The 24,825-nt window shown below is 40.2% G+C and overlaps 1 protein-coding gene across 5 annotated transcripts in view; it reads right to left on the minus strand.

Moving 5' to 3' along the window:
• Window positions 1–24,825, minus strand: part of LIN28B (lin-28 homolog B) — a 98,843-nt gene that overhangs the window by 36,283 nt on the left and 37,735 nt on the right. For all 5 annotated transcript variants that reach the window (XM_071806690.1, XM_071806689.1, XM_065834942.2 and 2 more), the window contains one exon: window positions 4,849–5,033. In XM_071806690.1, coding sequence (XP_071662791.1) covers window positions 4,849–5,033 — 185 coding nt within the window. The remainder of the gene's footprint in view (window positions 1–4,848; window positions 5,034–24,825) is intronic.

A 24,825-nucleotide genomic window follows, 5' to 3' on the forward strand; every position in this document is an offset into this window, starting at 1 on the left:
AAGTTCACCAGCAACGTGGGCTCTGAAAAGAGCCCTTACTTCCAAGGTGCCTTGTGATGAATTTGGTAGTTACACTACACGAAACCAGAAAACGGCCTTTCAAACTACCACTACCCAACACACTACAGTGTGCCTGGGTACCCCAAAATAACTCAATCTGACCTTGATCTCAGAAGCAGCGCAGTTGGTAAGGGATCAAATTAAGCTTTGTAGCTTGTATCTAACTATGGGCACTTGGCTTTGCAAATTAAAGAACATTCTCTACATTTAAAATTTGGAATGGGATTTCCTCTATGTCTTCTGAAAAATGAAACCTTTTATTCTAATACTATACATATTGTTATGCACAACTGTAGTAATTTCTGCAGTCAGTTTCAACATTCAAATATTGATCTTTCAGCTCGCCATCCTGCCTCCCGACTGTTTGTGCTACTGAAATAGGCAGGAAGAGAAATCCATTCTCTTCTGAGGAAGGCAACTCCTGATGCTGTGTCCTGGATCTGTAGTTAGAAGACAGGCTAGCCATGGCTTGCTGTCTCCTGAGGAGCAAGGCTTTCCTGCTTGGGCTCTCACTCTGGAGCACTCATTCTACCATAGCTTTACACCTGGCATTTCCAGAAGACTGAAGTTTAGCTACACTCTAAGGCTGGAGGCGAAATCATGCCAAGTAGTGTATAGTCCATAGACACTGGATGCTTTACACACCAGTTAGTGGCAGTTGTTTTGTTGTTCCTCCCTTAAGCCACCTTCCTTTGTTCTCCTGGCAAAGAAAATAATGTGGTCTTGGAGATCTGATTCTGTTCTCATCAGGATGGACAGACCAAGTCCTGGAACCACATCGTGTGTTTGGTGTGCAGGAAGGCTGTGGCTGCTGACCTCCCTCAAACACAGATGCATGACGCAGAGATTTTAACAAGGGCTGTTGGATATGAACATATGCAGTAACACTTTTCAGAGGCTTCTAACTTGGAGTTGGATAAGTCTGAACAAAGATGAGGAAAGATTAATCCCCTGCCCCAGAAATCCATCTTTCAAGTCTCAGATCCACAGCACCAAGTGGCAGCTACTTTTTAAAGTTTCCTGTTTTTTAAACCCTATTAATAAAGCTCTATAGTTTCATTCCACTCTCTGAAAAACCTAAACTGCTGCTAAACCTTCCAAAAAGCTGTCAGCCTGAAAAACGTGCAAATATGGAAAACTTTGTCCCTAATGACTGTAGTCTAGCAAAGATACAACCTTCCTAAAGCAATAGAATAGTTCAAAGCTCTCAGGCTTTTTGGTGGGTTTTGTCCTTTTTATTATTTTTTTTTACTTCAGTAGCATTCTGATGCTCCTGTTGCAAGCAGTTCATACTAGTTTGGTGGATTATTATTGGACAGTCAGCAAATATCCATAATAAAATCATGTAAGAAAGCACATCTCAGACTGGTGTTTATTGCTCTTCCTAGCCTATTGTCTAAAATAATCTCAAGTTTTGCTAGAGGATCCCAGAGAGTTGCGTCCAGCAACTCAGGTACTTAACACATTTAATAGTCTTTTTCAGATTAGGTGTTGTTACTGAAGAGATGCCTAAACCACTGATGGCCAGAGATGGAAAGCTATACCTCCCTATTTCTTACAGTCTCTCTTTAAGTACATGGTCCTGTTGGAAAAAGGACAGTAGGGCCAGAGTGACCTCATTTCACACGGTGGTTTTCTTGTAAGAGAACAAAAACTATGGTGGTCTTTGCAGTCCGTAAGCCTAAGAAGGGTCTCAAATACCACTGGAAAGAGGAACTAAACATCCAACATCAATAGTTACTGAGCACGTGATCAAGGTGTCAATTCAGAGTGCTTTATCTTTTTGCATCACCTCCCCACTGTCATTCCCAGAGAGCAGCACAGTGTGCTTTGTGACAGCTCACTGTCAAAGTTGAGCAAAACACACAGTGTTCAGCAGGTGTTAAGAGCTCCTATGAAGGAAGCCACAACCTGACACAGTGTAACTTGTTCCAAATTCATACTCTGCCTTACTTCCGTAGAGACCAGCCTTGCCGCTGTGCATCTCTGCAATAAAACACCACTTCTGAATCCAGCACTTGCCAGATGCAAATCCCAGATGAGTCTCCTCAGAGAAACCTCCCCTCTAGCCCAGAATACTCTAGACACTGTGAAAAAATATGTATGTAAGACACATGGGTATTACAATAGCCTAAAGTAAGGTCTGGGAATCTAAAGCCGCAAGCTGCTTACAGCCACAGTTTCATTTCACATGGACCACAAAAGACTTTCTCTTCCTCACTGGGAAAGATGCCCAAGTGCTCTGTATCACTGACAGCGATTACAAAGCCTTTCCATCCATGGTATAAAATTCATGCGGCCCACAGTAACCTTGTGGGGGAAATATTATCACAGCAAGGTCCCCACAGCAACAACACTCTGCAAATTACAGAGACTCCATCTATTGTGGAAGCACCACCAATATTTGGTAACCTCAGTCTCATTACTCTTTTTTCCTCTCTCTACACATATTGCTGCTTTTCCCTTTCTTTTTCTCACCTTTGCTATCTCTTTCTGCCAGTCTTCCCTGTGTACACCATTAAAAGTGTCATTGGATCTGTTTAAATGGGACCCATTTAAAGAGATTCAGCGAGGCTGAGTCCTCACACTGTTACACTGATAACGCAGAAACAGATAAACACAAGAATGTGGAATTAGCTTTCACAAATGGAGGCAGTTCTCAAAGTACAATAGCCATCTTCAAGAAACATGTTGGAGATGCACTTTTAAAATTAGCTAGGCATTCAATCAAAAATAATTTTCCTTTGAGCAAAGACACTGCTCCTCACCAAATTATAATATCAATACCATTTCAGACATTTCAAATTTCAGATTTTTTTGGTGTCTTATGACTTAAGCATAAGAATTTTGAGACAGAAGTGGGTAGGCGGTTTTGCCCATGTTTTCATATTCAAATTATTTCAACTTAATTTTGAATTTTTCCTTCTTTAAAGGCAAGTCAACATGAAAGTACATTGTCTCCTGGATCATCCCTCTGCACTGTTTTTCAGGATGTATCTGTTCAATTTTTTCTATGCTTTAGTTATGAGAAAACATCATTGAAAGTAGGATTCATCTCACCTAACTTCAGAGCCTTGTAAGGGAAATATCTACAACATTGGATCTAGGCTCCCTTTGTAGCTCCTGAAGAGAAACAGCCATAAGGTAAGATTCACCCCCCATATTCTAGATGCTTCCCTGGGATAAGACAAATTGCTCTCTGAAAGTACTGCTTCCTCTGCATCGACTATGCTGTGCACTACAGATATCTACATTTGTTCAAAGCCCTGTCTCCTTCAATATGTAGTTTCTCCTGGTCTACTTGCAACCTGCCATTTACATTTCAAGGTTTTTGAAGCAAGGACTGTCTTCTTTCATATATATGTGCAACAGTATCGTGACTGCGGCCTTTATTTGTTGCTGTAGTATGAAACATGAATAACAACGGTAATGCTAACACCCTAAACTAGATCAGTAATGACAGTCCACTGAATACCAACGGTTTAAATAAGAACTATCATGGAAGCCTAGCTTAGAGGGGGAAGAAAAAAAAAATTCAAAGCCATTGCACGCAACACAACTTTGAAAGGCCAGATATGGTGAGCAATCAAAAAGAAAGCTTTGTCCAGCTTACAAAGTCTCTCCTTGTTGTGGTTATGGACTCTGATCTGTTACAGCAGCAATAAATTTTGTTCATGGCCTCTAGCTTTTACAAAGAAGGTAAAAGAGGGACAACTATCATGTTGTCTCCAGTCCTTAATTAAAAAAAGAAAAAGGGGCAGGGGGGCAAGAAGGAAGCCTTTTAACAGAGGTGGAGACAAGTGGAGTTCATCTGCAGCCAGCAAAGGCTCCTGATCCCCTGTTTCTGGAGGCTGGGCTACACTGCCTTTCCAGGTGAGCTCCTCTTTCCCAAGCTACTCTGCTTCAGAATTTGCAGCAGAAGAGTCAACTCTCAGTCATGCCATACATCAAATACTGTAGGCAAAACTTCGCTGTTTGGATGTTCCTACTAGGATCGTTCACAAATGGTATGATTCCACTTAATCTCAGTCCCTACAGCTACTAGGCTGGGCAATACCATGAGTCAAAAATGGGAAATTCACCTAAAAACAAGAACTTTTGGGCAGGAAGGCTGTCCTTGGGGAACGAGGTGTAGGTGGCTTCAAAGTGAAGAGGATTACAGAACTTCAAGCCAGAGGCAAAAAATAAAGTGAAACAGTGAAAGTCCGTCTGCTGCACTTAAGAAAAGTACAGCTCTCAAGACTAATCTGGAATTTATAAAATATTATTACAACACTTCTTCAGACCACCAGGCATTAAAACTTCTGGAAACACCTGATACTCTGTTCACTACATAAGACTATAATTAATCAAATTATGTACATCTCAACCCTGACTGCACCACCTACACTTTCCTCTGTATAAAACTACTGATGCACAGTTTAAAACCCCACAGCACACAACAGTTTCTTTAGGATGCACAATTCTCACCTAAACATGATGTTATTCCACCTGTATTCAGACTGACCTCTCTTCTCAATCTAACAGCAGTATTTTCAAAATAATATTACATTCCTTTGCAGTTTCCCACTAGTTCAATAAAGTCTTCTTAAGTAAAACCAGCCAAGCAAGGGATTTACGTAGTTGTATCGATACATCTTAATGCATTTAATTAAATTATTAGGCTACACATAAAAGCCAAATTTACATAGAAGGGTTTCATTTCACAAATGAATAAATGCTCAAAACACAATTTCAAGAAAAACTTGAAAAGAAAATAGAGGGGGAATAGCAAAATAAGGTAATTACCTATCTCCCTTTGGTTTTCTTTTTTGTACTGTCTTCCCTTTGGGTCGTCTTTCACTTCCTAAACAGGGGCTCCCACCAGGGCCTGTTACCCGTATTGATTCAAGGCCTTTGGAAGATTTCTTAAAAGTAAATTCCACTGGTTCTCCTTCTTTTAGGCTTCTAAATCCTTCCATGTAAAGCTTGCTCTGTAAATAGGAAAAACACTCTTGGTTACCATTGTGTTAAAAACAGTACTTACATTAACAATCAACAGGACAAATTATCTTGTCTACTGTCCTACAACACATACAGGTTTAATAACGATTTCCACTGTGTGAGCTATAGCAGACGATACTACAAATTATAGTCCTGGATACACTGAAAACACTATTCAACGTAAACAAGTAATAAGAACTTATTTTCAATATCAAAAAAAAAGGAATAACATTTTCCTTTTCTGTGATGAATGCTGGAGATGTAAGAAGCAGAGAAAGTGCTGTATTCTTAAAAATCCTTCATAACAGGCATGGGGAACTAAAAAGGCTTTTAAAACAAAATAGAAGGAGGGCAAATGTTCACTTCAGAGCTAATTTGCTTATGATCAAAATTATCATAATTTGTATTCCTTATATCTTAGACATAGCTCTGCTGCTCTGAAAGTGAATTAAAGATACAACGAGCACAAGGGTAGGAGGAAGGTACTCTGAACAAAGTCCACTGAAATGGGCAATTCAAATATCTCTTGTAAGGTGCTAAATTTCTGTTCACTAACCCAAAAATCTTACCTAGTTAGAATGATTTATGTATGGATTTGTATTTTCATTCACAGAAAAGGAAATGATTATCATCAGGGTGAGTGAAAAAAGTACTGATAAATCTTTTGATATTACACTATAGCAGCAAACCTTGGACATGCTGAAGTCAAAAGGAGCTCACCAGTGATTCTGATGCAATGAAAAGTTTAATCTCAATTCCTAATAAATTATGTACAACACCAAGTCTACATCCCAGGACAAATCTGATGAATCAAACTTAAATATAATGATTTTCAAATAAAGTGAGACAAGTTTTTTTTGAAAAAAGATACAACGATAGACACTACTTGCACTACATGTTTACTTTACACATTGTATGAATGAGATCAGCTGGACTCACAGACAGAGAAGATTACAAAATCCATCGATTTCCAAACACTTGTAGCTTTTGCAGGAGAGTTATAAAACATGTTTTCTTACTTTGTTAATTAACTCTTCATAGCAAAGAGAAAAATGTACCCTGACTGATTCTTTCTTTGTTCTCCAGCCTTCACTTGGCCAAATCATGGAGTTCAAGAAGAAAATTTCACTGCAGGTGCCATCCCATTCAATCACAGTTCAAAAAGAGCTGAGTGACACCTGGCTTTGTAAATCGCATCTACTACCCCACACATACAACTAGGGAAGATGTTCAAAACAGATGACAATCCCTGACATGGGCTCGCTCCTTGTATTCATGTTATGGGTATTCGGAGGTCTGCAGCAACAAGACACTACTGTAGCAGAGTACAAGACCTGACACCTACAGAGTTCATAGTTGATACGCAAAGAGGGAGTTGGTCTCTTCACAAGGATGCTCAGAGAGCAGGACAGGAGGCCAAGAGGCCCAAGTGCTTCATGGTAAACTCCATCCACACATAACGAAATGTTGCTTACTACAAGAAGAATTGAACAGTGAAGCCCAGAAAAGTAGTATTCTTCCCTTCACTGAAAATAGCTAAGACTCAATTTAACAGGGCACTGAATAACCTAACCCAAAGCCCTGTTTTCAGCAAAAGGTAGGACCAGATGATCTCAAGAGGTCCCTTCCAACCTAGAGTTTTCTGTGATTCAGATATTGTAATCCAGAGCTGAATCACATGTGGTGAGACTGGAAAAGAAGGATTCCAGTTCCTTGTTCTGCAGTGGAGTTACCTTGGGGAACCTCTGTGACTTCTCCCTGTCTTTCTTAAGAGAGACACCATTGCAAAGTCCATTTCCCACAACACTAACAGACTAAGTTAAAAATTATAAAATAATTTGGAATATTCATTTTAATGAAATCATGTAAAAGCACACGCACTTTTGCTTCCAAACATCCCAAGTACTGTGCCAGGTGAGTTCTCACAGTCTACCCAGCAGCAACCATCCCTAATGCAAGACGACACACCAATGTCAGTCTCACTGAGGGGCTCAGTTGCTCCTAATTTTTCCAGCAGCCAAAAATAAGCAAGAACACAGCCCCACTGGTTAGAACAAAGGCTGGTTTTGCTTATCCATTTGGGCAGCTCTCGTACACATGGGCTCTTCCACCAAATGTTCTAACAGTGTGAAGCATGAGACAAACAGCTGATTTTCTAGGTGAGAGGCTGAGCAGTATTTAGATTGGGGGGGGGGGGGGGGGGGGAGGCGGGGGGTGAAGGGGGAAACAGTATGGAAGAGGGGCATAACACATGAAAGAAGAAATATATAACATCTGTTCCCTGAATCATAAGCTTGACTGTTTTTTGAAATTAAAATATATGGTATGAAAAAAGAAATACACAAATTTTCCCACTAATACAACTGGAAGACAGAAATTCTATATACACCAACGAAACAAACCACCCAGGAAGGCAGTATTATTTCAAGAAATCCCCCCATTGTCTGTATAGCAATACAGGAATCTTTGTCACAATGAAGAAACATCCAAGTTCAGAATATGCCCAAAAAAAGACACAATCATTCATCAACTGAAATAACTGATTCTGGCTGTGGCGTGAATCCATCTCCAGGTCCACCCACACCTCTTCAGTCTTCAGCAGCCACCAGGGAAAATCTTGTTGAAAGAACGGAACAACATGTATTTTGTCCCAAACTCAAACATATAGTTAAATGTTCTAAAACCAGACAATCATGACAACACAAATGAATGCTAATCGCAAGGGGAACCTCAAGCAGGTAAACATGAGCCCATATTTCTCAGGAATGGACACTTTTGTCTTTGTGTTTAATTACACCTTCATGAAGGTATAGTTAAGTCTCTGCAAGTCTTATGCGTTTTTCCTTTCTGAGTTATAAAACAAACATCAAAAGGTTGACATCTGATACGCACATAACATTGTGTGTACTTCAAAATAAAGTAGCACTTACTTAAAAAGCAACTTAAACCAAGGCATTATTAGTACTCTAAAATGTTTTTATTTTTCTCATTTCACTTTTAGCAACAGAACTTTTATTTCCAAACAAAACACTATATTTACAAGAAGGATTTTAAAATATATTTAACAGCCAAAGTAATGGAACAATTACGCTTTCATAAATCACATATTATGCAAGTGTACATTTTTTTGCATGTCTGTTTTTTCAGGCGCTTTTAACAACAGAAAGTGTTGAAAAAAACCCACTCCAAATGACTTGCACAGCACTCTCCTTGAATACACCTTAACAGCTTTCCAATGTTATAGATGGATTTGGTGTCGCCTGACTTATTGTGTAACTGTATACTACCATACTGTCAGCCAGCGTATGGTGAGATTCTCTGAGGGCACAATAACATTTCAAAGCCATAGTGAAAAAATGTCATTTGGAAACCAGCAAAACAAATCTAAAACCTGATTTCCTCTTAATGTGTCTGAAGAGTTGGATGAAAAAATGTCAGTAATGTTGATAATTTAATGTTGAGAGACCTCGCTCAGTATTTTCCTCACATTATTTAAACAAATAAACCCCACAAAACTAAAAGCAGAGAGAGTTTCAAGTCACTGAACCATTTCTAGAGCCCTGAATGGGGTGTATGGGCACACTGCCAATGAACAAAGGGAAAAACTCAAAAGCAACATGCTTTTCCTCCTTCCTCTCTCTTTCAGCTGTCAGAGACTTTGCTGTTATTTTTTACCAGCAGTCAATACAGTGATTTCAGACAAGAGCTTTTTTCTTTTTTAAACTAGACAGGACCATTTCTAATTTTTTTACAGGTACCCTATTATTTCTTAATATTTTAGCCTATAATGTAAAGTCTCACACATCTCTGTCACAAGCACCAGCTTGGTCCAAAATGCTGGAAATTTCGTAAGAGTATTAGCAAAACCAAAAACAAAGAGTGGAAAAATCCACAATCCCAGGTTCTTGGAAAGCGTTTCCTACTACAAAACAAAAATAAAAACGTAACAAATATAAACTGCATTAGCAAGATGGTCCCAAAGAAAAGTACCATTTCCTGGGCAGTGTCAGGGAGCGCTTACAGCTCTCACCACGCTCTACAAAAGAAAGGAAGTTTGGAATTAAGGCTCATTACAGGGGCCTGATTGCCTCTGATACCTGTGCATAACTTTTATTAACATGTGGGGAGGGAAGGGAAAACTGAGTCCCAGTAAGCGCCTCCTCACAACTTCTTTGCAATTTCTAGTTGGGACTGCAAACAAGTGCTGTCGCAGACATTAAATTCTTTAGAGAGGGGGAAAAAAGTTACTTGGTGGCATTGTGCTTAGATCATTTATTTTCTGTATCTCTCATTTCTGCCCCTTTTTATCTAGCGATTGATTGATTGATTGCTCGGTACAATGACCAGATGCCACCAATACGCCGGGTTTCCCAAAAGAAAATGGTTTTCCCTCCAAAATTATCTACAATTAAATCCAGACATGAAGGAAGGCATATCCTGAAGCCCAGACGCACTGAAGATCACAAGAAATTCTCTCCAAAACAACCTTGTACAGTTGCATCAAGAGCCAGCAACCTTTAAGTAAAGCAACAGTACAGAGTAAGAGGACACAGAAGTAAAACAATTTACACTGGATCTGTATTAGTGCTCCTATCCACATTAGGTCAAACCCAGAATTTAACTGTTGTACACTGCAAATGTTACAGGAAGTGCTGCAAAATAAAATCAGTTACACATACAAGTCCTGCTGCCCACCAAAAGGTCATTTGAGGAGGTTTGTAAAGACCATATATTTCAAACAAACAAAAAATCCACTACGCTGAACAACAGCCCCTCTGAGAGCAACACGTAGCTCCGCTGCACTAATGCGGACTTTGAAGGCCGGGCACCCACCCACTCACCCACCAGACAACTCGCCATTGCTCCCGCTGACCTCAAGGGCTTTTTCCTGCTCCTAGAGGCTTATCTTGCACCAAATCTGGCACTTCTGGGTCCTCACCATAAGCCAATTTAACTCACTAATCTGACAGGAAACAAACTCAGTTTAAAAAGGTGGGGGGGAAGGATAAGAGGAAGAGGAAACAGGGATAGATTTTTGTTTTTCCAGTGAGCTAAATCTGTTCACAGAAAGGCTCAACAAGCTCCAAGGCATACACAGTGGAAAAGGCAACTTCTGATATCAGAACGTGTTCCTTAATATTTTATGTAAAAATGAAAGATCTACAGTATTACAAATATTTTTTAAAACTCAACACACTTACTTAAAAATAAAGCTATATGCCACTCTGTTTCTGAAAGAGGTTCACTTCAGCTCTTAGGCAAACACAAGCTATGTACACTACATGTATACAATGTTTAATCAGACAGGGTGAGCTACCGCACATAACTTTACAGTATGGAAAGAACCAGTATGTAGGCAGTTACTGCAATGCAGCTGGTACACTGCAATTTCACATCTTTATTTACTTGGAATTTGTTTGTCTTGAATCTCCACCTCGACCATAGTCATGTTCATACCCTTGTTCCCATTCATCCTCCTGTCGCTGTCTCAACACTGTTACTCTTCTGAGAAGGGTGCAATGGTATTTATTTACTGTTTGAACAAAAGGTTCTCTCTAATTCAAAGTCACCCTCCCTATACAAAAGAAGATTTTATTCTTTCTCAATTTATTTATACGTCTAAAGAAACTTTTACTAACTGCTTTAACTCTTAAGAACTCAAACGAAATTCTAACTCAGTTTAATATTTTCAGTTCCTGTTCCACCAAAACTTCCAGGAAGTGACTTCCTTTCATAATATATTCCTCCTTCCTTTCACATTACTTTTTCCTACCAATATCCCTCCCAGGAGAAGATTCCCTGCTAGAAGGATTAAGTAATTGCCCACAATCCTCCTTTTCCTTTATTTGGGATTCAAGATAAACCTTTTCTCCATTTAAACCTCCAGCACTTCAGTTCACCTATTTAACTAACCAGTTCTAATTCAACAAATGTTCACTTTAAAAAACTATCATTGATCCCATTTAACTCCAACCAAATTAATCCAGTTCATGTTTTGCCTTCATTTTTCAAACGATCAGGTTTTCTATAAGGTCAGCAACTCCTTCCAAGTTTTAAATAACACAACTTCTATTCTGAATTACACTTTTGGTAAGAAAGCTATTGAGTGTCATGTACAGAAGTATCATATCATTATATCATTTATGCTTAAATACGGATCTAGCCTACTACATAGCCTACCTACAATGTTACTATTCCTACTAGTATTCTTCTCTCATAATACTGGTATTACATTGTTTGTATATAAAGCCTAAGCTAGAGGCCTACAACAGGTCTTTCGTAATGCTTTCTGAAAGTGATTTTGACCAGATTCTACTGTCTCCATGCTACTGTTTGTTTCTTTACATGGTTCTACTCCATTTATGATACCTTACCAATTTTCTGCATAATTTTCAGTATTTGTGTTCAGGCCACAAATGCTATTTGACTATGTTTCCACTGCCTATGTATCTGGTTACACCAGCTGTTCTAGTTTTGTATACTAATGAAATGAGCCTGGATAACAAACATCTCATTTGCTTCTCCTCCCTGACCTCACCCTCTTCCCTCGCTCTACTATTTTTTTGCTAGTGTAGCACCTACACAACTAGTCTTCTACTACTAGTTTTCACCCTTCTTTTGCATATACCATTTGTGTTACTGAATGTGCAATTCTCCTTCTCCCAATTTTCCTGAAAATTGGCCTGAAAATTAAGCCAGCCTTTTCTACCATTTCTTAAATATTTCCTCATCAGTCATGCTAGGCGCAACATACAGTTTTAGGACTCAGTTCAGTCAATGCAAAAGGACCATTCCTTGTCCCCCGCTTCAGTCTCATATTGACTCAGGAAGAAAACGGTTTATCTTTTCTTGGTATTGTCATGTTTTCTGCTGTGGTTTTGCTCTTTGAATCAGTTCTACGCAGTCAAAAAAAGGGCACACCTCAAAAGCAGTCTACGTGAGTGTGCAGCCATGGCAGGTAAGGCTGTCCTGTGCAGCACCTTGCCAACTCACCACTTACAGTGCCTCAGTGACCTCCTGAAACCACCCTGTTAATCCCAGACCGTTTATAATACCCTTTGAAGTTCACCCATTGGAAAGCAGCATCTTCTCTTTACAGTCTCCCAATGGTTTAACACCTCCAAGCTCCCTCCTCACAGGTGCTTCCTTGCTATCAGCCAACCACACTGCCTCTGGGAGCCCCACAGGTGCCCCAGGATGGAGACCCTTCCCTTCCTTCACTCAGCACTGAGTTATTCTACCCTCAGGAGAATTGCAGCTGAAAACGCCCCCATTTTCTGCTACGAACATTCTTGTCTAATGTAACACGGTTTTGCAGAAACCCAAAGGTTCTTTCTACAAAAATTTGGAACAAATAGACACGACCTTTTACCCAGTCATTAAACAGGGATGATTATCCTCTTTCTGTTTTCATTGAGAGGAGGTGCTATTTTGTTTTTCTTCTTTCATGAGACAAGGGCCTGAGGAGCAGATGAACAGGCTCTCTAGGGCACTCTGACATTCAGTTCATTTTAGTGAAGTGCAAAATGTCCCAGTGGAAGAGAAAACCAGCATGGCTAGGCTGTGAGCACAATGTACCTCTTCCACTGAAAAATTCACGACAACAGTGAGCTTCATACTTTTATAGCGTCCACCTACATGGAGTATTTTTCAAGCCTCCTTTCTGTTAAAAACCCAAACCTCCCAGGCAGAGACCAAAACAAGCCATTTTTGCAGCTTTTTTATGACCTGGAAAAAGGCGCCATGCAGAGTCTCAGACCTTCCCCTCTCCCGCGAGCTTCTGGCAAAGAAAAAAAACCCAACAAACTGTAGGCCACCAGAAAATCCATGAGTGAATCTGTTTCTCTCATTTCTCCCACAAGGGATACAAGTGCATTGAAACTTGCATGATGAATGTGGCTGAACTCTCTCCTGTCTGGCATCTCTACCATGAGTTTAATGGTGAGGACAGAAAACAGTATGGCTGCGTTTCACTCATTTTGAAAAACACGCTGAATATACTGGAACACAGTTCTCCCCTAAGAAATCTAAAAACTAGCTGATTTCAGTGTAGATTGTCCCATGAACACAGATGGAAGCACAAGAGCACAGGAAGGCGCAATGTACAACCCACACAGCTTGCTGCGTTTTTCAAGAACTGAAAATGTACTCCAGTAGAAAGCACAGTCTTGATGGTAGAGTTATTTCACCTAAACCACAGTTTCCTCCAGATTTGCAACACCTTTCTAGTGTCGTTAACCACATGTTCAGAAGCAACTGCAGCACCTCTATTTTCCATGCCTGCCCTGTGATGTCTATACGCTTCATTTCTGTGCTCCTCTATACATCTCCATGTGTGGGAATGACAATCCCCTATGCCAGGAGATGTTTTAGCTATATAAAGCTTTCCTGTCCACCTCCCTCATCACATGCCATCATCTCAAGAGACTGCATGTAATTAAAAAGAAATTAGGCCCAGATTGTGCTCTGCTAATTCAGATGTAGTCGGATCTCTCTCTGCACATGCGCTTTTCCCTTCCCCTGCATAAAAGTGGCCTGAGAGTCACGTTTTCTTACTGCAGACCCTTAACATCCATCTCTGGGAAGCTGTCCTTAAACTTTAAATTGGACACCAGTAGTGAAAAGTAGTACCAGGAAAATACTGAGAAAGTGGTTCATCCACCTTTCTGCATCCCAGTTTTAGATAAGAAAATCGAGTAGTTCATGTCTCATCAGTTAACAGAGGAACAGCTTACACTGTGGGCAACTACAGAAGCCTTAGGCTGACACTGAAAGAAGGCATTTAATACAAATTATTCGGCAAGTCAGCAGTACAGAGAGAGTCCTGAACCTGTTAAGACAGTCCAGCTCACCCTAATCTCATGGCAAAATACATTCCGATTATACCGACCCGCTTCTTTCTTCCTGAAGTGTGGCAGAACAGGTAGGTACCAACAACTCCGCAGATCAAGAGGGGAACTGCAGCTTGGAGAGAAGGTAACTGGGTTGTGTCAGTTGATACAGGCTAATACATACTCAGAAGGGAAAAGATCTTACTTGTGAGCAGCAAGCTGAGGTAGGACTGTGGGGTCAGAAGGAGGAAGATGAGAGGATGGTGGTTTGATCATGCTGGAACTCAGCAACTTGACTTTCTCTTGGGGCAGGTGACAGGGTGGTAGAAGGGCTGGGCCATAATGAAAGACCAGGGGTAGCAGCCTGCGAGTAACGGGTCAAGACAATGGCCTGGCTGACTTCTCAAGCTAAAACTCATCTGTGGCAAAGAGGTGGCTGACAGCTACAGTGGCTACAGGGTCTCAAAGCTGTGGAAAAGATAACTGCCCTCTCTTCCCAGGCTGTGAAGGCACAGGGAGCAGCTTAAGTCCTGGAAGCAAAACAAGGGTTTACAGCCCAATTCTGACACGGACTCTGCTAGAAGTCCACCACCACCTCTGGCTGGTCCCAGCCACCTATAGGCTGGAGCCTGAAGAACTCTCCTCATACCACCACCACCCTTCCCAGGTCCTGGGCTGAGAGACGGAGCCTGCCAGCCCAGCACAGTACCGTGACTGCAACCTCACAGGACCTCACCTCAGAAACCCGAGATCCCTGTTGTGGAGGATGCTTTCTGAAAACTACCATCAGCTGCATTAGCACAAAGCCCCTCCATGCTTCAATGACCTCTTCTAATTCTTCAGAGAGAAGAAAACTGTCTGCTTGAAAGCTACTGCGAGGTGGGGAGTGAGGGAGTAAGTGAGCACAGATGATATTTTAGCCAACGGGGAGTAACTGTGCCCTAAGCAACCCCAAGATAAATATCTATTATCTTGTAAACAGGAACCTCTCTTGAACTATTCCCAAGGTTTTGGGCAAATACTGTTTTTACTTTTGTGGTACATGTGTCCTTGGCTCCCACCAGGGACCTGCGTTGCACTGTGAAAGATCCTGCACAAATGATACAAGGCAACATCATTTATCAACAAGCAATGCACCAATGCTGCTAAATCATTTGGAGGTCGGAACCTAGATTTACTATTTCTTTTAAAATTAAATTTATTTAAAATGCCAGTATATAAGTGAAGCATAAAATAATACCGGTTAGAATATTTGTTTACTAAAATCAAAGTCACCATGCACACAAAATAAGACAAGAGTATCTGAAAACTGGCGGGGTTCAAGGGTCATTGCTTCTAAAGCAAAGAAATTATAAATAGGCTGAATTTCATATTGGAGGTAGTTTAAAGTTGTAGTTATTTTCACAACATTATCTATACTGTAAAACCAAAACACTTTTTTCCTTCACTATAAAAACAAAGTTAAACAGCAGCATTTATACTGTATTAACCACTCCTGATTTATGATTCAAATTCTCTACTATTTCTGTGCTTTTTGTTATGATTACTCTTCCTAGCTATTCTTATACAGCAGACTATACACTTACTAATTTTTTTATTTTTTTAAATCTAGTACTAGATAGCCAGGTATTCCATCAGTTCTACCAACTTATAGTCAGCTGTATCTTAATGAGATATGATTTTATCAGAATTACAAATATTGATTAGCTATTCAGGTATGTGAATAAAAGAACACTTTGGCCTTGGAGAAAGAATGAGCACAAGGTTATTTTATACTTCAAATGTTTATCACTTTTTTGAGGGGAGTGGCAGATCATCTAAACACATGACAGTTAAGGTACTACAGAGAAGCGAACTAGTAATAAATGTCTAACATAGTCTGGACAACAGGAAATGAGTGGGTGACTTTAAATTATTTTTTAGAAACAGACCGCAGTAGAAGGAGATAGCGTTGATGATTCAAAGGTAACTTGAACTTAGCAGCACCCTTCAATTATTATTTGGGAGAGTATTCAATTTGTCCCTTTACTGTGAACTAGTTCTCTAAAAAGCTGTATTTTAAAGGCTGACAGACACAGTTGGTTCAGAGTCACTTCTGCTATCAAAGCATGAGCTATATTCTGTTACAAAGGACACATCTCACGTTTCAATGAAATACCTCTGAATTTACAGTGATACAAATGAGAAAACGGCATTAAAGGCAAAACCCTTCTAAATGGAAGGCATATTAAAGCAATTTTTATGGAAGAGGACAAAGGATTTTAACTATAAAAGATAGACTATTTTAAATGATTAGCATAGGTCCTGTGGAAGTACTCAGAAATGCTTGAAAAACTTAATTTTTAAAATAGTATCTTATTCTATAGTTATGTTTATTGAGGAAGGAATTGTGAAACTGGAATATCACGCAAGCAACTGCATTAATCAAACGACAGCAATGTTGGCTTCTGCTCAGATTACACAACACAAGACTACTTAAATATTATTTAAGACTCCAATATCAAATCTGTCATTTTTATGCCCTAATTTTAACATGCTCTGCTGAAGAATGTAAATGTTTTCCAGGGCCTCCAGAAAGAGAGTCAGACCAGCTGCAGCAGGAAGACACAAAGGGGTTCCTTAAGGACAAGCCCTTTCTCTTACAATCTGCTGACACAGCTCTCATCAACACTCATAGGGGAGAGCAGACCCAGAAGTATCAGCCTGTTAACTCCGAATTTGTTTGCTTTTGTGGGCTGGTTACACCTCAGAAATGCCAGACACATCTCATTATGAAATAAATGCAGACAGGAGACTAGTTCTGATGCAGTTACAAGGCAAATATTCTGCAGGAGAAATCCTTACAAACACACTTAAAGGTTTAGCTGCATCACCCAGCAATATCCTTTCAATATCACAATTTGAGCTGTAGTCTCTTCCCCGTCCTTCTGTCAACACTAAAACCACATTGTTTTGTAGGGCATCGGTGACACACATGGCACGCTCAGGTTTCCACTGCCTGACAGGGGTACAGATCCTGGCTGACAAAGGGAGCACAAACAATCATCTCTTCCAAACACCCTTTCCAGGCCAAGGTATCACAAGATCAGGGACTGGCTTTGCAGTAGTTACATTTTCTTAACTCATGATGAGTTTATTTCCATTGTACCCATCTCTAATAACATTAAATCAGTCCTCTAGGTATTTGTTTTATTCCTCTCAGTTCTGGCTGAAGACTTTTCCTCCTTATAAAATTACACTTCATATGGGAGAAAAAACAGAACTGCATAAAACTGAAGTATTTTCACTACAACATATTTATGTTTCCACTCAGTCTTTTTGCTGCATTAACGCAATGGTACGATCTCACAGACCGCCTAACATGAGTGAAACCTGCCAACCATCCCCACACCAAGAGCTCAGTACCTCCAAAAAACTGAAACTCAGGAAAAACAGAATACAGCCTGAAATCTCTACCATCTATATTACTCCTTTACAGGTCCAATAAAAGTTGCCTGCTCCCTGAGCTGTTTGTTTCTAAATACTAGAAGTAAATACATCCCAGGCTCTGTTTTTACTGGACTGTTTGAAAGAAAAAAACTCCAAAGTCTAAAATCAAACGTACACCACTCAGATGTAAGAAACACAGTTGAGCTGTGGGAAACAATAAACTCTGTGTATTACTTCATTATTTGCACTCATTTCAGTGACATATCTTATTACCATATTCACACCAACATCTATTTTCTGGCTACTATATAAGATGCAGCCATTTGTAGCTGAAAGCACAATACATCATGTTGGGGGAAGTAGTAGGTGATCATAAAACCAAGTAAGTACAAATTAAAGTGAAAGAAATAAAAAGGAGTTAGACTTGCAGCTGTATGTGGAACTTCAGCTTCAGTATTTTCTAAGTTTTCTCCTCCTCGACTGTACAAACTCAGGTTTCCCTCATCACAGTTTATATATGTGTATGTGCATGCCCATGCAAACACCTATGTCATTTAAAGCCAACTCCATAAGCTAGCTTGATCAAACAGATAAGGCAGAGGCCAAATTAAATACTAGGTCACAGAAGGTGCCTACTACAAAGTATAATAAAAGATTAGCTAGAAAGATCTTGCTAGCAGACAAAATTACTTGCCAGTAACAAGTTCTGCAAATTTCTCTTGTACATATAACACTATGGGGGAACAGGTATGTTTAGTATTTAATCACAAAGACTTCTACAAATAGCTATGGATATGCAGTCAAATTGGAGATGCAGTGAAGTAAAACTTACCACGAAAAAATGAAAAACTAAACACACGTAGGAATGACTCAGCTTTTGGTAAATGTGGTCTTGGAAGATGGTAGATGAAATTGTGTGTGAAATAACTTGGAAACCTTGAGTAGGAATACGGTGAATCCTCAGGGTCACCACACAGGGAAGATTTGTTACTCCTGTTCTCTGCAATCCCCAAAATAACACAGCACTTCCCAAGAATAGAGTAACAGCAAGCAGACTGTCATCAACATGAGTGGCAGTCCCACCTGAAAGGCTGTTCGTGTTCCACCTTAATTAGACCCCTGAAAGCACTGTAACACAGAACTAGAGAAGATATAAGTATCAGTGGTGACAATACAGAGTAGATGCTGTACTCTATTTCCACCAGCCTTGGATAGCTGGAGAACATACTCACTTTTTACACTGAGTCAGATTTTGCTCACTCAGTCAAAAACTATGTCCACCTTCAGGTAGAGACTCAAAACTGCTACAGATAAGAAAGGGAACGAGCAGATCTACTACTGATTGTCACGAGTCATCCAGGTTCCATACAACGACAGCGAGGAAATTCAGATTTGGATTGTGCATCCCCTTCCTGCCATGAGGGAGGAGGCCTGAGAGCCCTGGGGTTGCACAGGGACAAGCCAGGGACCAGGCCTGCCTGCCCCAGCCAGATGGGAACATAAACAATGAAAACTCTCCGTTTCTCTTCTAGAACACATGTGGGATTAAAGATATAAATAGATGAGCAGTTAAGAATTTCATTGACTGAAAGACAAAGAAGGTATTGATACCCAAGTGAAGCTAAGGCCTGCTCCGGAAAAAAAGTTCCAGCAAATTCGGATAACGCAATAAATATGTCTCTAATTAGACAGGCACAGTCTAAGAAAATGTTCCGTGGTAGAGCACTTCCATTTCTGCTTACTATGCTGACAAATTTAACCAGATAAATCTGCTTTATTAGTATTCTAAAGGTTAAAAAAATAACGCTATTAATGGCTGTGTCCACAAAGAAGTGGTGCTCTAATTCCAGAAGCTGATCACCACCTTACACAGCAGGGAGAAGATGACAAAGCTTTTGCACCACCTTTTCAGCATCAGAGAACTCAATGATTATCCGAGCGTGGATATGAGTGTGGATATGAGGCTGTATAAAGTACTGCATGATGTCTTGGCAGGGTGTGTGCAACGCACCTAGCAGACACCAGGACACGATCACAGCTGGTCACAAGACTGGCCACCATGAGCTTGAAGCGTGCTGAGAGTGCACTTCACACCCCAGGGAAAAACTGACACAGGACAGTTATGACAGACGAACAACCTTCTTTTCCAAGATACAGATAAGTAACATGATCTACAGGACCATCAGCTCAGTAAACATTGTGCTTATGAGCAAAACGTGCTTGTGGACAGAGACATAAGGGAAAAAAAAAACACAACACACAACTTAGGAGACTTTTCTACAGCTGTTCAGGTGAACAGATGTGAATAATTTTGAGGCCAATCCTACATAATCCATCTCACTTTCTTAAACACATAGCCCTTGAATTCAATGGATCTTAGGGACAAATTAGTAAACCAGCTTTTTTCTTTACAGCTACACAGTACTTTCGTACCTCCCAGACCACTTAGACAAGACCACTATGTTATGTGAAGTTATTTTAAGAATGCAATGAAAGCATAAGATTCTGTTCATGAACCTGTGCAGTTTCTGCAATTCACATACCATGTGGGATTTCTTACAGCTGGTTTTGCTCTGTGGACACAGGAATATTCTTCAGAGTAATCTGGTGCATGTCTGTTATGTAGACAGGCAAGGCATTTTTGAGAAATTAAAAAAAAAGTTAACAAGAAAATAGAAAGACTACATAAAGTCAGAATGGTGTTCTGTGTTTTTGTTGTTGTTTGTCTTTTATTTAACACAAATTAGCTTGAATAATCACTCCAAATGTTTCCAGAGAATCAAGCCCCTGAGGCTGACAATGAGCACAAGAAACTTAAGAGAGAGGGGACAGCTCCTGACAGAGTTAGTATATTTAACTGCACAGAAAAGAGACTCCATAAAAACAGATATGGAGCTGGGAGGCGCATGATTCTCCAGAGGCTCAAGACATCAGGCTTCCCATCTGCAAGTGCTGAAGATGCAAGAATTAGCCTTATATCAGTAAAATGTTTTTATTTTTCAGTTCAGCTGTTGATTTAGAAGAGAATTAAAGAAGTATAAACCAAAGAGATACACCAGCACATCTTAAGACCTGTTTTTTTTTTCTCAAATGACATAACCTCAAGTGAATGAAAAGCTTTCTTAGAGAGTAAAACTGAGGATCTACTGCTGTCACTTGGATGCAGCTTTTAAAAACTAACAATCCCTCTGACCTGTCTTCCAAAGAGTACAAAAGGAAAATTGGCATCTAAAAACCTCCCTCTCTCATCAAAGAAAACATATACAGTGAATGTACTCACAGACATCTAAGCCACAGGTATCTCCCCCAGGAAATAACACATTTTTCCAATCCATCTTTCATTGCCTGATACAATACAGAATGAAGGCATATCACATATAAAATCAAAGCCAGTAGCAAAGTCATTTGTTGTCTGGTGAAAGGGACACAGAACTGGCTACGTATGATAAGTCAAGTAAGCACATGGCCAGGGCAGCGACAGAAAGCTCTCCAGCAGTGCTCCACATCAGAACAGCCCAGTAAAGTAGCAAGCAACAACTTGGACAAACGCTAGAATCCAGGATGAAGTAACCTAGATATTCCACTTGGAAATTAAAAACCAACACTGAAGAGTTAAAAAGGCCCTTCTCCATGGACAGGGAAGGGTCACTGCTCAGAAACTGGGAAGATGTACTGGCCCAAAAGGACTCCACCACAACTGCCTAAAGAAACTGGACCTTCCTCAGACCACAGCATACTACTTCATTCACATGCTCTCTGGATTATGGTTTTTAAGACACTTTCCTCTCTGTTGCTTTTTGTTCTCTAAAAATTGTACTTCTCTTTGAAGGTCATTTCTGGTCACTGATTACCACATCACTGCTCTTAAGGGAATAAAACGGCAGCTTACGAGCCTCAGTTGCACTTGCTGGGACTGACAGAGAGCAGGAGCATTACAGGATCTTTTCACAAGGGACACGATGATTTGGGAGCAGGAGGCAGTTGGGTCATGGCTTCAGACCCAGAGAGGCCAGCCCCAGCCAGCAAAGCAGCTTCCTTCTGTGCCTGTAACACGTGATGCTTCCCTGTTTTGGGAGCAAAAATTTTGCTTGGAGGACAGGGTTTTGAGTACTGTTAGAAGTTTATGTATATACAAAGCCCAGAGCTTGCCTGCTGGAGGTCTGGATCGCCTGAACTACAAATGTCGCTATGTTACTTCACACAGAGTCCCCTCCCTGCACTGGTCTCTTTGGTTTTCTGCCTCCCCCCTGGCTTGAGAATACAACATAAAGGTAGAAACACTGTTTTTGTCTATACAAAAATCCAGATAATGCTCAATTACAGTTGTTGACGCCTGAACAACTGTAGGTGTCCAAGCCCTTGACTTCACAGGAACAGCAATAATTTTGCTGGCCTGAATGCCTCTTACTTCAAACCAGGGTAAAACTCAGCAGAGCCAACAGGAGCTTCACTCACGAAGTCTCAGAGCCAAAACTATCACTACTGGAGAGATAGCCATTGATGGTGTTTTTCTGAAATCTGAAAAACTCTCACCCACCATTAAGCATTACTAACAACCTGTTATATATGAAAACATTTGCTGCATCTGTCTTGTGGTCCTTTTTCTACAAACACAGCAACACTACATCATTTCTGATACAGCCTGCCTCCAAGTCTTGAAAACCTTTTGACTCATTCATATGCTATTCCAAGCATCAGGAATATTTTTAGCTTCCTTAACAGGCTTCAACTTCAGGGCTTAACTGGAATTTCTAATAAATAAATGGTAATATGCTTAATAATATGCTTAGATTCATAATATATACTGCTTTTGGTTTACACTGTAACAATCTGTACTCACAGTCGCATATAATATTTTGGTTTTGTCCCTGTTGTTTTCTGCTCCATTTCACTTTAAAGTTTCAGAAACTGAGTATTTCTGCAATGACAACAAAACTAAAATGTGAGAATTATTCATATAAACTGATCAACATCATTTTTATTTTAAATTATAGTCTTCTCTGGAAAAGGGAGCAGCTCCCTTTCTGCTACTCCCAGCTGCAGATTCCTTCCTCCACCCTGTGTACCTGGTCTGGCATTCATCTGACTCATCACTAGTTCAGGTAGCTATGCCAGGGCAAAATCAATTTTAAAAAAAATTAAGTGAGGGTGTGGGGGCTGGGGGGTTGTTAGTTTGTTTTTAAAACAGGTTTAGCTTGCTGAACTGACTCACACTTGAAGCCTGGGCAAGCACAAAAAGAGCAAAGCAGGTAAGATTGCTCCCTGCAATGCAGCTAACCTTAATGGGCTAAACTGTGATGTCCAATCAGTCACCTAAACCTCTAAAAGATAAATGAAGTTTAGTAAATAAGAGCAATTTCATAATATTTATCTTTGTAGGATGTTTCACTGAAGTAGTGTCACACTATGGTCAGAATTCAGAGGGACAGAAATTAATTCTTCATTGAAAATTTGGGATTTGTGACAAAACCTTTATATCAATTATTACAAAGACCAGTACAGACTTCTTTGCTAGCTAAAAAAAAAAAAAAAAATTCAAAGGTAAAAGAATACTTCACTGGGAAGTAAATCTGTTTGCAATAACGTATCAAATCTACACAATTCATATCTGATAAATTCACTGACTGACAAGTCAATCAAGATACTTTTAACCCCTTTCTCATGTCTTCTTCATCCTGCAGCTGATACATCCATTGCCTCTAAAATAATGGATTAGTAAATGCTAACATACTGAATTAGAGATGGCAACTACTGTTGGAGTAAATCTGGGTAAACAGCTGAGCTTCTTAGTAACTGCGGACTAATATAAAGGAGGAACTGAAAACATTCATGGGAAAAGATCAAGCTTGCAGAGCAGTGTACTACAGGGCTTTAAAAATTATTGCCATGAGATCCCCCAGAAAACAATTAAATGACAAGAAAAAATATTTCTACATCAGTATTGGAACTCAGCCTACAGAACAATCAAACAAAATGGTGCTGTGCACAACGTGCTGACCCCTCCCACTCTGCAAAAGGTGTATTATGGATAGCTCACATGGTATTCGGAAAATACATGCAAGGAAACTAAAACTACCACCTGGGGTAAGTTTAACTCGGACTGTGAATGTGGCTAAAGTTACGCACATTATTCTTCCACTGTATTATGAAGAAAATTTTCAGCTCCCTGCAATAATCAGTAACCCTGACAATCAAATGCGAACCCACATTTTAGACTGTAACTGTGGGCTCATCTTCACTACTGTTAAATCAATTGTACTTAACTCAATTACAATGAGGTAATTACATTAACATGAGTCAGTGCATCTACGCGTGGCATTTGCACGTGTTCTTAGTGAATTGCTGTTACCTCCCACATGGCACAAGCACTTCACTCAATCACATTAAACAGTACAACAGTACGTAGCTCAATATGCTTTTACCTGTGGTTCAAGCCAACACAAAACCACACTGCAGCCAAATGCCTCTGTGCCACTGGCACAGGGCAGATCCATTACAAAGCTGGTCCTTAACCAGGTACAACCTAAGCCCTGTGTGTGTTTACCTACCCACTAATGAGCCTCTCATCTTTTAAAATTTACTATGTCTTAATCCTTTCGGAAATAGGACAAATACATTCATCTTTGTAATCTGTTATTATTAAACAGAAAGGTGAGGAGTAAATGAATAAATTAAAAAAATTCAACAAAACTGTGTGGGCTACAAAAATTTCACCATTACCACAAACATTGTGATTCATGGGTTCCTGACTACATCTCCTGGCAGCCACATATCTACCCATTTCAAAGTCTCTCACGCCCCTCCGTCCCCCCGTGTCTCAGGCTACATATATGTTGCATAACTGAGCAGCTTCGGCATCAATCCCTGGTTCTGAAGAAGGTGGCACAGCATAACTTAACATCCACCTGGCAAAATTATTTCCTTCCCCACCTCCACCCCATTCCCGAAAGGCAGGGTAGCTGCGCTCAGACTGCTGACCAGAGCGATGCCAGTGGGCACGTGCCCTTCTGCCAGATGTGCCAGATGCAACAGCAGTTGCTGTGGGCAGGAACACCACACTACCTCTCACACAGCAGGGAAGATCGCACCCCGCTGCCTCAGCCTTCTCCTGACCCTGGTGGATTTATCACTAGATGCAGCCCCAAAGCCCACAAAGTGAGTAACACTGGTTCGGTTGGTAAGGGAGACTTTCTGCTGGTGTTTGCAGCAATTCGTTTAGCTGATCCATGCCTTAATTTAAGCAAGAACCTGTGCCCTGGTATCTGTGAGCACAGCTTAACAGCAGTCCTCTTTCATCTCTGGATCCTGACAGAAATCTCTGCACAACTTTTTAACATAATCAACAAGCAGTTGCCAAGAAACTGAATCCATAGCCAGATGTGTAAAAAGCAGACCCACATGTACAGAAAAACAGCAAACTAATGCAACATGTATTTTCTCTTAAAAGACTGTTTAAAACACTGAACACAGTATTCAGGAGAGTCTGTAATCAGATACTGTATCTATTTTACAAAACTTATGA

The sequence above is a fragment of the Patagioenas fasciata genome, chromosome 3 (assembly GCF_037038585.1).
Source record: "Patagioenas fasciata isolate bPatFas1 chromosome 3, bPatFas1.hap1, whole genome shotgun sequence".
In the NCBI taxonomy this organism is placed as follows: domain Eukaryota; kingdom Metazoa; phylum Chordata; class Aves; order Columbiformes; family Columbidae; genus Patagioenas; species Patagioenas fasciata.